Raw genomic sequence first — 16,318 nt, forward strand, 5'->3', positions numbered from 1 at the left:
CTCCCCACATGGAAAGAATGGGGTCTGGCCACATGCACTCTTATCACCCCCAGGCACTTACATGCAGTGACAAGCATGATTGAGTTAGGAATTTATCAAAGGAGTCTACATACAGAAAACAACACTTCACAATGGCAATTTTACAGATGGAGAACCAATGAATACATTTTCTCTAGTACAAAATGGTAATCTCAACATGCTAACTATAAAAAAATTCTCAGAGAATAAATGATGACAAGTACATTCTACATACCTGCAACATTTCTTATATCAGAAATTTACTTCATCCAGGACAAAATTTTCTGACAGACCTTCTGTACATGGGCTAAAGTACTGTTATTCAGAAAAAAAAATGTGTTTGCCTATCTAGGTTAAGGGAAGAAGCCTGTTTTCACAACTGATAGGAAGTAGGTGTTGATGAAAACCAGGCTGAGTCTGAACTAGGTGTAAATTAATAGCTGAGACTGCTAAAAGACAAAAACATTAGAGCATTAAATGACAAAAATGACTGTTTTTATTAGATGCAATGATTTCTGATATTTTTCTGTATTTTCTTTTTCTGTAGAGGGCTAGAAACCTTAAGAAAGTTATACACCACAAATGTAGCAACAGTAATAGCAGCATATCCAAATATATTTTTAAAATGTGAAATGATATACAGGACAGCATACTCAACAAATCAGCTTATCTCTACAGTACATATGGATCATGGATACCATTCACTGCAACATGATCATTTTGCTCAAATTGTATGCAGTGATTATCTGTGCTTGAAAATAAACAGGGGAGAGGGGAAGCAGATGCTTGGAAAAATAGATCAGCCATCTCTTCAGCATATGGACAAAAAAGAAAGGAGATGAAATCAACGGCAAGTTCTCGCATTCGAAAATTACAAATCTGTATAAATATGTAGGACTGCAACAACTAATGTCATTCACTTGATCTCATAAATATTTATTTAAAAATTGTTTGAAGGGATTTCAGGCAATAGCTCAAATATTTTAATTTCTGCTTTAACAAACAACATCAGTGAAGCAAGTATACCCTCTGCTCTTTTGATAAACACCATCAACAGGAGTCAGCCCTGACTGACAAGACTGAGAACGCTAGCAGCAGTAGTAACGCCAGACCAACACTGCTCTCTACATGGCTTCAGCCAGAGAGAACCTCTGTTTTGACACTAAAACCAAGGAGAAAGACAGCTTTGTTTCCTTCCCACCGAGGGTTAAGCAACCACTGACTGCCTATTTGTTTTAAATACTCAGTTTTTTTAAAAATACAACAAAAACAGCAGTTACTACTGATTCTAGCACCAGTTAAAAAGAGCAAAGAGGACAAAAGTCAGTCCGGTCTGAGCTCTACCTAGTGCTGTAAAACCCTTTGCTCCAAGTGCAAAAGGCTAATTGAGCTGCTCCAGGCAACAGTGGTGCTTATCTCAGTTAATTTATTTTGTGGCACATTATTGCCAGCAGCACCTCCGCTACCAGGGAAAGTGATAGAAATCCTTTTGTTGCTGTGGAAGGACATTGTGACTTACCATAGGGCAATGTTTACACTCACGGAGGCTCTGTGCTGTGCAGGAGCACACATCAGAGCCTCAACCCCCTTCTGGAACAGCTGTCTAAGGTTTCTTTTGTTCGGGTGAGCATTTTGGTTTTAGACTCCACTGGCTATTAACCTTTGAGGAAATAAGCTGGTAGCTCTTGAACACGCACATTCATTCTTTTCTCACTGCTCTTCCCCTCTCCTAAGCTCTCCAATAGGGATGGACACAGCAGCAGCTGTAGTGCCCCAAGCATAGCTCCAAAGTGTGGATAAAGGCACCAAACTGGGAAGGCAATCTGTGGTAGAGCTAAATGAGGATTTCAATTGAGTTTGTTGATTGAGATAATCTGATTAAAGAAAGCTTGTCTAGGAAATCTTCCTGCTTGTCTAGGAAAGGTCTGCATGATGCAATTTGGCTCTAGCTTGCCAAAGAGCTACTTTGAGATGATTTTGAGCTGTCCTCAGAAATGTTCATGCTGGCTGGACAGCTTCTCTGTACACCAGATTTGCTTTATGCTAACAGAGTTCTCTCACATTATTGTCTGTTTTAAAATCAGTTTAATTTGATGCAAAAAAAAGTTGTGTGAATAACGTTACTTCTTTAAAAAATAGAAATTAAAAAATAAAGAGCTGTATGTGCTCATCATATTAAATCAGTCAAATGTGACAGAAAATTTCAGTTAAATTAACAAAAGCATGTCTATACCTGGTTAATTTCATGCTTGATCAAAGGAAATAATCAACAAATGACTTTTCCTGATATCTGTGTGTCATCAAACTGACTCTACCGTTCTTGACCACCTTCTCCTCCCCTACCAAATGTAGTTTACTTCATCAGGAGAAGTAAAAGAGGAAGTATTTACTCCAGTTGATTATGTTATTCTGCAAAAGGATGGAAGACATATTTGTGAGGGAAAAAGATCTACCTAAGAAAATGAGAGCATAAAACAGTAATTCAAAAGGAAATAAGATTTTCTCCATTGCATCTGCTTAATATTAAAATTAGAGATTTATACCAAGGAAGTCAGAAAGGCACAGTCCTCTATCTATGACATGATCTCTTCAGCAAGGCTGGGGTATCTTTTCTTCAGAAACAAACACCGATACTCTTGCACTTTAATTTTGTACAGATCACTTGCAGACCAAGACTCTCCAAAATACCAAAAAAACCAAACCCCAAAACTGTATTTAGGCAAACTTATAAAGCACTTAATTTTATGATTTCTGTCATGCACCCACTGAAGATAAGAACTCAGATATTAGCCCTAATAAAAATATGAATTGAACTTTGAACAAAATGATTTCTTGATCTCATCACCTAATTCTCACATTTCCATTTTTATCCATATCTGAGCCCCACTGGACTAATGACAAAATATAAAAATAGTGGAAACATACAAAAATGATTTCAATATACACTGCTGTGGGGTATCTGCCTTAGCAAGGGCATTGCACTCAATAATCTCTTGAGGTCCTTTCCAACTCCCTCAGTTACATGATTCTGTAATTCTGATGCACTCTTTTCTTTCACTCCATATATAATAATTCAAGCATTATTAAAAAAAAAAAGTAATATCTTAATTGCTGAAAATATATATATATATTTTCATAAATGAAAAGCATATCCTGTCTTCTTAAAAGCTACTATGGCCAATTCTTATAATTTAGAAGCCATTTGGAAACAGCTGTTTGGATATATCAATTAAATTGATCCAGCAACTTTGTGGCAGGTCCAGAAGCTATCTTCAGCAAGACAATCTTAACAGAGAAAACAATTAAGGACCAGGTTGGAAATGGTTCCTGCATCTGCCATAGCCAAATGGTGAAAGATCAGCCTTTAATACCCCCAGTCTCACTAAAAAGAGAAGTGTGCTGGCAGGGATGGTTGGTGGTTATCCAAAGATAATAGTCACTTCTGAATTACTTTAGAGAAGGCCATAATGGCACACTTCGGCTCTGCTTCCTTCAAGATCAAGTTTATTTCCCATCAATTCAAGGACAGCAGAGGTTATTAGGAATACACATGCTACAGTCGAGATAAAAAAGCACCTTGTAGGAGTTTGATTTACTATAATATGAATAAACTTGAGTTATCCTTAATGAAAATTTATGCTTTAATTACAGTGGCCTAAGATTTTGCTTGTTCAGAAAAATGAGCTATAAGTTAGTTTTTTGACACCATCATTAGCAATCCTTAGAAATCTATTTTTTTGAAAAAAGCATTAATGAGATGATAGACAGCACAGAGCACTGTTTACCCAATAAGCTAGTGGTGAACATCTGGCTGCAAGGACATGGCACTGGCTGTCATAACCAATAATAGATGAAGGACTGGTGTCAGGAAAGCACTCCGGGACTCCCTCAACTTCCAGCTCCATTGGTAACTGTTACATACAGTTGAGGGGCAGACATTCATTACATTTTGTGAGGTGGTCACCATCAGATACTTAGCCTTACTGAGGTCAGGAGGAGCAGTCAACACCTTGCAGAAGTGATCTCACCCTGCATTAAAAATGTCCTTCAGCTCTTTGGTGTTTGCTGGAAGCTGTGACATGAAAAGCAAGACAAGGACTAATGGGGAAGGCAAGGTGGTAGGACAGCTTGTCCAAAGGTTTCAGTTTTACCACCTTGCTCATATTCACAATTGCAACTCTGAGCACTGTGAAGCAGTCACTGAAATGCAGCCAATTAATGAGAGCAAATACCCACTGCCCAGATCAACACTCAGCTGCTCCAGTCATCTGGCAGCATTGCTCTGATCCCACAAAACCTGATACTCTTGGGATCTCTCCTTTTTTTTTTTTTTTTTTTTTTTTTTTTAATTTTATTTTATTTTTAAGATTATCTGGAGTTTCTAAAAGCTGCGTTAGTTCAAGGCAGTGTCACTGTCACATGAGTGGGGGAGGGGTCATATGCCCAGCCCAGCTGCAGAGGAGAGAAGCAGAGCTGGCAGGCAGCCACACAGGCACCAGGCTGCTTGCTTTTCCAGGCCAACTTGGAATTGACCATCAGAGCTCTTGTAAACACAGAAATCCGGGTCAATTAATGTTATGTATGACAACAGATCATAACATCTGCCCAGAGCTGTAACTGATATGCTCAGCTTTCCCTAGGAATATTTGCCTCAGTTTCCTGCTCTGTCTCTTCATAGTTTCAGCCCTGTCCCATGGTCCCCTCTTTGCATGAATTGGAGAGCACAGCAGCAGATCATGCAGCTTATTTAAAGTCTTCACAATAATCTCGAGAAGGAGACAGGGTCTTAAAAGTCAGGACTTTCCCTCATCAACAGATGGCCAAACTATATCTCTGATTTCAGTGAAGATAATCAATGTTTTTTTACATCAGACCTTACATGTAAACTTTCTGATTTTGTGTTAATGCCCATAAGCAGATAAAAAACACTACTCAATAGCAGAAGCTGTTTTAAATTTACGTAGATAAATGCATAAGTAAAAGATCCAAACCATGGTGATCTTTCTCTTCTAAATACACATTATTCTGCTCCTGGAAAAAGAATTTCCATCATACATTTCCCTGAATAGCTGAATCAAAATCTCTTGCAGTTCTTTACTTCCACGTACATTGTGCACATCACAGCAATAACATTTCCTGATCTAAACTGTTTTCCAGCCTGCTTGCTTTCAGACAATTAGCTACACAGGACTTCTCCATAACAAATCAATTGTTAATAGCTTTGGCTCAAATGAATGTAAGCTTGAGCATGATGACACGCCTCTCAAAAGAAATCACAAAAAATGCAAGTGAATATTACGGTAAGTGTCAGAAGAATAAATTACAGTTGCCATGTCATATGGTCCTTTGACTGATTTTGTTCATCCTTTTCCACTTCAGTACATTCCCCAAAGTCATAATGAGTCAGATACACTCCAATTTTCTTTAGCAAGCTGTAATTCTTTGTAAAACTCCTTTGAAGTTGGCAGCATTCAATGCGAGAAAAACAGGCAAAGTCCTGCCCAGTCCGAAGGTAAGCAAACTTTAAATAAAAAATGGAAATTGCAATGATAACAGTATATTCTTTACAATAACATAACACTTCACATAACCAATGCTGCATGATCAACCTGGGATAATTTTACTGGGTTCATAAACTTTGGCAGTGATGCATCTGGGCAAGGAGAGAAGCAGTACGTATAAGACAGGGCCAAGTCTAGAGAAAAACCACACTTTCTGAATTCACTGTGAGAAAATCATTCTGTAATATAAAGAAATGTATCAAAAGAGTGCGTTTCCTCCTTCAGTAAAATAAATAAATAATCAGGGAAGCAAATTTTGTGAAATTGATGGAAAGCTGCACAATGAAGAAATAAAATGAGATTCTACCCTCGCATTGCGAAATTATCTCTAAGCAGTAGTGACCCACCCCTAAGATGAAGCAGGAGCCCTGGGGACAGTGGCAAGCTTGTTCACCGTATGTGACACCATGCATACTGTGAGCAGTGCGGGATAGGACAACTGATAACAAGAAATCAGGTTATCACAGCTTAATGAGTTTCTGATGATTAGCTTGAGTTCTAATAACTGACAACTTTTATTCCTCTACTAATACAACTAAAATATAGCAAGTTAACTTTCACCAGCTTTTTCATGCATATATTTAAAAAACAATATAAGCAGTTTTCATGAGTAATTCCTCAATTAAGTTGTAAGTAAAATGAGTACAACATCCCCTCCCCTTAAGGGTTTCAAACAGTTATTGGCAAATATGGTGTCGGCCATAAATATTTATCCTGTACTGCTAGGCATCCTGAGAGCAAGCCTAATCTTTTTGTTCAGATCAGTCTTGGAAAACACATTTCCTCAATGATTTTAAAGTGGGCCTGTAAGAGGAACTTGAGGAAAGCTACACACTTTCCTCCATAGCCACCTAAGTTTGCTCATGTGGTCCCTGTAGATGAGCAGGATGCTCAGAACAACTGTGAGCCTTGTGTGGGGTCAGCCTCTGCTCTGAGGCTGTATGCACTGGAAGCAGCACTAACTGTGGATGAGAGATGGCTGCGTGTGTCCCAGAGATTAATAGGCAAGCCTAGGATTGCACTGAAAATACTCATGTCAGTGCCATCCTGTTGGCTTTTCTCAAGCAAGGTATCACTTGTACTCACAAAAAGAGGAGTCGAAGCTCAAGAACAGACAATAGATGCTTTTTTAAAACATTTTCTCTCTTTATTTCTGTTTCCTGATAGTTGCTACAAGCAAAGGAGGTATTCAGAAATGTAACGGCACAATACAAATACAGGCAGCAAACTAAGTTGATGGCATGAAAGGTGTATCTGAGAACACAGAGTTGACAGAATCAGAGTCGGATTTTGTTCGAGTAGTTTTTAAGATACTCTCAGCAGTGACATTGTCATTAGGAAACAGTTTTATTTTCCCGTTCTGACTGTGTTTTGGTTCATGTACGGGTTCCAGAAAAACCACTCGTTTGCCAGTGCTGGCCTTCTTCTCATCAGCAGGCAGCTCTTGGGGAGGTGTGGAGTTCAGTATGGATGTGTGGGCACTGCTTTGGTTCAGCTTCCTCTTCCTTCTCTTTGTCTTACATTGACACGGACAGGGGGTCAGGTAGAGATAAAGCAGTACTAAAACAATACTGGCTACGCAGGCAGCAAGGGTGGTAAAAGCTGTATTAAATGCTTCATGAGCATGAGGCCTGTTAACTGTGAAATTGCTGACATTTATTCTAACCTCTATGGTTTCATTTAATAGTCTTTTCTTATTTATTGCAGTGCAGGAGTACAGCCCAGAGTCCTCTAGCTGGGCATCAATTATCTCCAGGCTCCCATTATGAAACACCCTAAATTTGTTGGTCTCCATGTCTGGCTCCAGCAATTTATTCTCTGGACTAACCCAAACGAAGTGTGTGCCTGCATCGCTGATTCTGCTGTCACAGTGAACGATCAGCCTGTCACCCACCTGGGCATCATGAATAAATCCAAAGGCTTGAAAAGAGCTGTTGATGGTGCTTTCAGAGCAGTTGAGAAAGTTGTCATGCAGTAAAGGCTGTTTGTTGTAACCTCTTGGATCGGATCGCAATAAACAGGTGTACTCACTTTTGAAGTCCACCACAGAGCTGAAGTGCCTTTGATACCAGAAGATGAGCATAGAGTGCAGTGTGCAGTCACAATGAAATGGGTTGCCGTGAAGATAAACTCCGCTAAGATGTTTGGCTGGCACTGAACTCAGGCGCTGAATAGGTATCGACTGGATGTGATTAAAGGAAATGTCCAGCAATAGGAGTTCTGTCAGCTTGTGCTTTCCAACAAACAGGTCCAATGGGAAATGCAAGAGCAAGTTATGGCTTAAATACAGTTTCTGTAATTTGTACAGTCCTCCAAAGGCTGAAGACTCTATATGCGTTATCTGATTGTTGTAAAGCAGAAGAACTTCCAGGGCCCCCAGCTCCTGAAATACAGGGCTGCCCAGTGTCTTCAGGCTGTTGGACGACAAGTCTAGGTACTTCAGATTTGGGGTTGTGGAAAAGCTTCCAGTGATAATGCTGCTAATGCTGTTATGATTGATTATTAAAGTGTTCAGCTTCTCAAACAGCACTGGGACCCATTCAGGCTCTAAGAATCCAATTCTGTTATAACTCAGATCCAGCCTTTTCATACTTCTATAGAGATTTCCTGGCACCCGAGAGAGGTTCTTATTGGTGCAGCTTACAATATCGCTGGCACAGATGCAGGCTGTTGGACACATCCCTGGGGCACTGCCACTGACACTCACTGCAAAGACCAAGAGGCATGCCAGTGCTCTGCAGTTCACCTTACAGGCTCCAAGTCGAGTATGAAGTGCCCAGCAGTTTAAAGACATTGTCGCTGGCTCTTAGCTGGCTCCCAGTACTCCTTGCCACAGATTGTACGTGCTGTTAGCTGTGCACAAAGGAAGAATACAGAGGTACAGCATGTTAACTTTTAAGATTCATACCCTGCCTAATTTCTTGTGCATGTCTTCTCAGTAAATTCTTAATTCTTAATTAATTATTAGAGTTTCATATGCTTAGTTACAAAATCTAGCTGTTGTAATCTTAGTGTTGTTTTTTTGTAAATATGAAATTCAGCACTTACTTGTAATTTGTATTACAGGGTTTTTTGTTTGTTTGTTTGTTTGTTTTTTTTTCATAAAATGCAACCAGTCTTCAGTCTTGAAGCAAGGAATGCAACTTCTGACAATTTAAAATCAGAAACGTTTATCTGTGGAACATGACTTGGCAATGGTATCCCCCAGGTATTTCCAAATCAACCCAGACAGAAAACAATGGATGCAGAATAAAAACCAACCAACCAACCAACCACAACAACAACAACAAAACCCTTTATAAAAAAGTATTTTCTTGCCTAGCAAAGTGTAGTTGCAACATGTTATTCCCAATCAGAGAATGAAATTTTGATTACTCAGCATTAAGTGTCTTTAAAGAACCCAAATTCCTAGTTCAGTAATGCATTGTACAGGTAGCATCAGCTTGTTTTTAAAGACATTCAGGATGACTGAATTGGATTTATGTGGCAAGGTTTTGGTAGAACTGGGCTTCAGTGATGGCCTCTGTGAGCAGAGCTGGGAGAGCTGCAGTCCATGGGAAACCCGCATGGGATCAGTTTGGGCAGGATGGTATCTGTGGAAGGACACATGTGGAGCAGAGGAGAGGCAGAGATGAAGCATCATGGGCTGACAGCAGCCCCCATTCCCTGTTCCCCTGTACTGGGAGAGGAAGTAGGAAAGGATAGATGGGGATGGAAGATAATTTCAGGTGGTTTTTAGTACTCACTGCTCTAGTCTGTCAGCAACAGGCAATGAATTATATTGATCTCCCTACACTGAGTCTGCTGTATCCGTGATGGTAAATGGGGACTGATCTCCATTATCTAAACACTTGAGCTTTTTCCATTGAATGTTGTCCTCATCTTCCTTTTGAGGAGGAAAGAACAGTGTGGTGGAAATTAGCTGCCACCAGGGTGAAACCACCACCACATCCAACAGGAATGTTTCACATTCTATTGCTTTTACATTAGCCAAAATAATTGTAGAGGAGAAAAATTTTCCACGCTGGTGCCCACCTCAAGCAGAAGTCTGGGGAACTTTCGGTTAGGATGACTCAACTGTTTCACTGAAGTCATTAAAGGGAAAAATATTTTGCTCATATTTAAGTATTAAGAACAAAATCTACCATACTCTTTTTTGAGAATATTTTAGTGTCACTACAACTTGAAGCAGGGACTCAAAATTTGACAGGGTAGTGGTTCTGTGCCAAGGTATATGGTTTTTGATTTTTTTTTTTTTTTTTTGCCATCTCCTAGGAAAATCTACGCATGATTAGCAGAGTAATTAACATTTCTGTTCACTCTTGCTCTCCCTGGATACCTGTTCAGAGTTTGTCACTAAATTCCCAGGTGAATCAATATGCATTGATTATCCCCACCCTTTCACAGATCAAATGTGGTATTCAACTCCCACATACCGAACTTGTTCTCATTTCTCTGATCTCACCCACCCGTTGGTACAGTATGAGGAGGACAACCCCACCAACATCTGCTCTGTGCTGCTGATTGTGGCTGTGTCCCAGAGCTGGGAGATGGGAGGCTGCCTGTGGGCAGCAGGGAGAAACAAATGGAAATCAAGTGGAGAGGAGCAGAATAAAAGGAGAAGTTGTGCTCTATTGATGAGGGGAGGTGGGTGAAGAAAGGATAGAAGTGTTAAAATCAAGATCTAAAGTGTGGAGGACTAATGTAGAGATGCAGCCAAAGAAGGAGTTAAAGGGGAAAAGGAAGGAAAAAGTGCACAGGGAAGGAAGGGCAAAATCAGGAAAGAAGGATTCTGCCAGTGGAGCATCATTATTGTAACTAATGAAGCAACTAGGATTCAGTAGTTAAGAAGCCATGATCACGCAGAAGTCCTGTAAAGCAGATAAGACAAGAGTAGATAGGAAAGGGATAAAGGACATGAGGAGGATTGAGAATAAGAGAGGCAAGTGTTTCAAGAGGCAAATCTTGGAACACACTTCTCCAGAGAATTTGCATTTGCTACTTGTGAACCTAAGATTGTCTATGCAGTCAATTTATGTGAAATGCACTAATTTCTACTCACCTCTCAGTTCCTTATTCCCCTCCTCTCTAACCCTCTGCCAAGCTGGCAGGTGCTTCTTCTGCCAACAAGACATCTACTCGTAAGCCAAATTGTAGAAGATGTGCTATGAATCCAGAGAGTTGAACCTTCTAATGACTCATTAAAAGAAGAAATATGAAGGCAGAAGGGGAGAATTCGCTCTTCATGAAAATTTATATATACAATGTCTTTAAATGCTCACATTCCCAAAAACTATATTAAGAGAATAACAGGACTTCCAAGTCAAGTATTTAAAAATTGAAGTGTCACAATTAAGGTTTTCTGCGCCAATTTAGACTCTTATTACAGTTCTTAGTTAATGATCACTCATATATATTTCCCCCCTAAAAACTTTCCTCACATTGTGCATAGGATTTGAGGAACATTGAAAAGGGCTAAGTAAATGCCTGTACATGAGGACTGGAACATATCCAAGTCTCTGCCACAGAATTCCTGTGATGTCAGCATATTATGTGAAGTGGTGACTGTTAGAAAATCATGAATACATTATTGTCACCATCTTGAGACTGAAAAAATAATGAACTTCTATATATTAAACTTAGGAAAGACTGGTCTGAAGAAGTGTTGAGATGAGATTCAAAGTTTTATAACTCTACCTAGCACTTTTGATTATAAGGTCCTCTCCCTGCTTCACTGTGCATAAAATGGAGGTAGAAACATGATCTTAACTACAGCACATTAGTGCTGTATCACAGGTACATTACGAAAATAAATCAACTGATTAGACTTCTACTGAGACACTGGAACAGTTTGCCCAGTGAGATCATGGATTCCCCCTCTCTAGAAGCATTCAAGGCCAGGCTGGATGGGGCTTTGAGCAACCTGGTCTAGAAGAAGGTGTCCTTGCCTGTAGCAGGGGGGTTGGAACAAGGGGATCTTAAAGGTCCTTTCCAATCCAAACCATTCTATGATTTTATGAATAAAAGCTTACTATCAAGATTTATAAAGTCTTCTACAATTTTAGGTCCTACTGGAGTATCTAACTAGTTGTCAGTGAAAAGTTAGGAACCATGAGGAACTATTTTTTAATGAGCCCTAAGCACGTAACATAAAAGTTTTTGCTAGTTAGCCTGTCTTTTATGGAAAAGAAAAACTAATAGATATATATAAGCTCTTCTAGAGGCAGTGATCTATGAAATCATTAGGGAAATGACTATCAGGAACTATATCTGTACTCCTGTGTGCATGTTTATTGGATGTAGCACATGAGGCACAATGGAAACACTGAAAAAAGATTTTAATAACTGCTCTTCAGTTAGTACATTGCTTGAAACAAGATATTGGAAAATTATATATCATAAAACTAGATGAATAAACACTAAATTATAATGGATTCATAAAATGGAAGACTGTTGTTGCATAGGTTGGCTTTCCTGCTAATATTTGAATACCAGATATGCAGCAACTGCAGTCTAGTTCTGCATGGAACTGCGCTTGCAAAATGATGAATGGCACTTTCAAAATCAGCTCGTATGTTGAATGTAACTGGAATCCTGGAGATACTCCAAATGGAGCATACAGGTCAATGCTCATTTTGGGAAGGCTTACCATGCTTAATACACCAAATAGCCTTGCTTATTTTTTGCTGTCCATACAACTCACTCAGCAGAAACTCTGAGCTAGTTCACAACCATAGCCCAAAGGCAGTTTTGGGGCTGGTGTAAATCAGCATTGTACTAAGGAATAGAACCAGTCTGCAATGGCTGAAAATTTGTTTGCCCATTTCCAAAGCTCAATAAAGTTGCCAAACGAGAACTGTTTTGGATGACAGCTTGCTTGGCAAGGCAAAACCAAATTACGAGCACCATACTCATACTGACATACTAGAGGCCAAACCAGGTTATTTTGAGTACACTGCCAAGCCCAATTCACAGTGCAGTGACTTCATCCTCAGTAGGGTCTTTGATCTTCGGGAGAGCAAGACTACTGAGGTGTAACTACTCCATCCTTTTGGAGTACTTGTGTTCTCCACAACTTCAGTGCAAATCGCACAGGCTGGTGGAAAGCTAAGAATGCTAAACATAAATATTCATAATCTACATCACAATTTGAATCCATTTAAAGTGGTTGCATGAACAATGTAAAGATTGGTAACACACAGCTTTTAATTGGCAAGGAAGAATAAGGCCTACAGTCAGCCTTATGTTAAGATTTTCATTTTATTTCATCCCAGTAACATTAATTCAGGTCTTATAAAAGTACTACTTCACAAATTTCAATATTACATATTTTCTCAGTTTTCATATTTGCTATTAAATTCTAGAAGCTAACATGTGCCAGCAGGCTCCAGCTAAATACTTCATCTTATTTCTGAATGAAATGGGTAACTTTTTTGAGTGAAGGGCATGGCTGAGGGGTTTTGTACTTGAATTCTTTTCAAAGAAATAATTTCTTTGCGATGTTTAAGTGTGATATTTTAAGTTCACTGCCAAAAAAACACAGTATTTCCTGAGATGAATCATCTATGCAGCAATGGTGCATGGTTCTTAACTGTTTGAGAAGAAATGCAAGACATTCTCATTTCATAGGGAATATCCTCTACTGCCAGTAACAGCTCAATTTACTGCAACAAATCAGCTCCTAGAGGATTTGGCTCTTGGTTTTGATGTTTTTTAAGGTTTTTAGAAGTAATAAGCAACTAGATCTGCTTATGGAAAAAGAAAATGCTGAACACTGTGTGTTTCCTCACTATCAGTTATCTTTGCAAAATCAACTAATGCTCTACACAGTAATTTCCGCTTTCTCTAGGTTATCTCTGCATCAGCATTCTCTTTTCCTATAATTATCTCCAGGCTTACTGCTTTTTCTTCCAAATAAACTTATATACCCAGGTACCTCTCTCAGTTCAAGACTCTGCTAAAACAAATCAACAACAACAAAAAAAATTCACAAAAAACCCCCCTCAAACAAGTCTCTTAATTTAAGTAGAGAAAGGGACTGAAGATCACAAGCCAATTGAATGCTTTTGTAAACACTTTTTTTGTAAAAAATCACTGTGATTCTGTGACCAGTCTTTTCAATGTTAAAATGGATTGATCTGTGCTCTACAGTGGGCTCACACATTGTGCTCTGTGAAAATGCAAATAAACAGCCTGCCAATACCACACAGGTACTGTTGAGTTATAGATTTGAGAATTCAAACCCTAGAACAATACTGAAGACTTCAGTCTACCCTCCAAAAAGTCCACACTGTTTCCACATCTCCTAGGTGTTCTCCTTGTGTCACATTCAGTTCCCAGTCCTATCTCCTCTCTATCTGCCTACCTTGTCAGCCCACAAGCCACTCGCACAACTCTGCACTTCCCACTCACTTGAAGGTCCGCACAGCTGCTCTCCCCCTTTCCCCTCTCTAGGTATCAGATGGATAAAAGCTGCATTAATTAAATACAATAGCAGAGGAAATGAAGTAGAGATGGCTCAGGTGCTAGAAGTGTTTCTTCACAGTCTATTTTTTTCCCCTATGGCATTTAAAAAAACTTTTATCACAAATACGGAAAAAAAACCAAACCAAAACAAAACCAACAGACTGTCAAAATGAGATTTTATTAATTAACAGTAACAATATTATACAAGTACAATTATTAATACTTTGAATTCTAACTTTACAAATCCTGCTTCAGTACATGATAGAAATATTAATAATTGCAAACAGACTAATGGCATCATACATAATTAACCTTTTAAAATGTTACACTTACAAGAAAGGTCTGCACAAACTTCCTCTCCTAGTGTGTGCCCGTGATGGGGAAGCTGTCACCTCTCTCAGCATCCAGGATGAATTCTGCTTTTAACGCTCCAGGGTGGGAAGGCACTCCCTGCATCAAAGCTGCCTCTGCAGCTGTGTTCAGCATTTCTGACTGGGCAGAGCAGGATTACCCAGCCATCATAATCCGTGAGGTTTAGTGACATGATGGATCTGAGAGCAGAGGCTGCTGGTGAACTACATTTGGGCGATGTATTGATATTCTGGACTAAATCCCAGAACTGGCTTAAATCGTGCTTGGTGCAAGACCCAACCGTGATGAAAAATGGCCTTGCATCACCTTTGCAGCAAGCTGACCCCGAGGTCAGTCTGGCAAATTGAGTGTTCTCTGTAGCCAGCACCTGGCCAGAACTCAGCAGTGTTGGAGAGATGGATTTGTCCTACTAACTTCACCTACATAAAACTATTTCTCCCACTCATCTTTCACTGAAGACTGAATTTCTCTGAAGGCAGATTAATTTTTTTTTTTGCACCCATGAAAATGCAGTTGGCTTAAAGAAAGCTAAGATGCAGATGAACAACTGGGTGATGTACCACTGAAGCTGAGCTGGGCTTATCAGCAGCAATCCATCTACGGCACTGCTGCCTGCATGAAGGAATCACTCTGCAGCTTTTCTCCCTCTTAAAAGAGCACGAGAGAAATTCTCTCAGCAAAACAACAATGCCTCCTTTTTGACATCCTATTTCGTAAATTAAGATACATCCTAGCTCCAACCTTGCAAATGACTTCAGTTGCTAAGGAGATAATCAAATAATTAGGAAAAAGGCAGTGACAAACAGTGGTGCCTCCAATACACCAGCAGCAACCAGCCTCCAAGCAATGCCAGATCTTATGAAAGTTTAGTTGCCCAGCGTAGGATCCTCACCGCCTCCAACAGCTTCTTTGGCAGGCTACGCTCCCGAGAAGCCTCTCTCCGCGCTGTGGGGGCTCCCAACAGTGCCCCGAAGGCAGTGCCGGCCGCAGCCATCAGCCGGGGGGCAAAGTTTCGGCGGACCCGGGACCACGCCGCCTTCCAGCACCGCACCGCCACTCTCCTCCCGTCTCCCCGGGCACTCAACACCGCTCCCCGGCGGAGCCCCGGGACGAGCGGGGAGAGGCCGCGTTTCGACCGCCGCTGCCCACGGAGCGCCCAAGCGCAGACAGCGCTCCCCGCAGCTCCTCGCCCGCCCTCTGCCAAGCTGGGGCCGATTTACCTGGAGCGCCCGGCGGTCGCCTCATAGCCGAGGAGAGCGGGGCCGGCCCTGCCGCTTCCAGCCCCGCATGCTCCGCTCCGCTCCTCTCGCACTCCGCCGCCGTGCCGGCTGGGGGAAGTTCGGAGCCGCCGAGCGCGCCAGCGGCACCGCTGCGCTCCGCTTCCCCAGGCAGAACTGGCCGCCGCCCGGGGCTGGCACACAGCCCGACGAAGGACGAGAAGAGAAAGCAACAGACTATCTATCAGCCGCAGCACAGAGCTGTTGCCGGGGCTTTTATCCCCTCTCGGCCCCGCCGCATCCTCGCCGCGCCACTTCCGCGGCAGCGGGACGGAGCCCTCGGTGTCCCGGGGAGGGGCGCGCCACCGCCCCGCTCCGCCTCCCGCCCCCTGCGCGGCCGCGTCCGCTCCTCACCGCTCCTCACCGCTCCTCACCGCGGCTGCCCGGGCGGAGGTCTCCGACAACTTTCCGCCGAGCGCGGGCAGAGCTCCCACGGCCACATCTGGGCTCGCTCCGCCGCCGCCGCCGCGCAGGGTTCGTGGGAGGGCGCAGCGGCGGACGCCAGGTCCCCGATTAATGCGTGGCAGCTCCCTTTGCGCTGAGGGAGGCGGAACCGCAGGGCAGAGAAATTCAAAAGGCATTGTTCTGGAAAAAAATTTCTCCAGTTAATTAAATGATCGGAAA

At 41.5% G+C, this 16,318-nt stretch overlaps 1 protein-coding gene across 2 annotated transcripts; it reads right to left on the reverse strand.

The window, feature by feature from the left end:
- Positions 1-6,725: 6,725 nt before the first annotated feature.
- Positions 6,726-16,064, reverse strand: AMIGO2 (adhesion molecule with Ig like domain 2). 2 transcript variants are annotated; one of them, XM_042816275.1, is made up of 2 exons: positions 16,049-16,064; positions 6,726-8,432 (listed from the first exon to the last, which is right to left on the reverse strand). In XM_042816275.1, the coding sequence occupies exon 2, from the start codon at positions 8,371-8,373 to the stop codon at positions 6,808-6,810; it is 1,566 nt and encodes a 521-aa protein (XP_042672209.1). In that variant the 5' UTR covers positions 8,374-8,432; positions 16,049-16,064; the 3' UTR covers positions 6,726-6,807. The 2 variants fall into 2 exon arrangements, with proteins under 2 accessions (XP_042672209.1, XP_042672208.1); XM_042816274.1 differs by lacking the exon at positions 16,049-16,064 and adding an exon at positions 15,638-15,710.
- Positions 16,065-16,318: the final 254 nt, after the last annotated feature.

Source organism: Centrocercus urophasianus, unplaced genomic scaffold, assembly GCF_019232065.1.
Source record: "Centrocercus urophasianus isolate 14NV4802_14NV808 unplaced genomic scaffold, USGS_Curo_1.0 seq_15, whole genome shotgun sequence".
NCBI lineage: Eukaryota > Metazoa > Chordata > Aves > Galliformes > Phasianidae > Centrocercus > Centrocercus urophasianus.

Coding starts and splice junctions, on each gene's coding strand:
- AMIGO2 (XM_042816275.1), bottom strand. CDS start 8,373: ATGTCTTTAAACTGCTGGGCACTTCATACTCGACTTGGAGCCTGTAAG.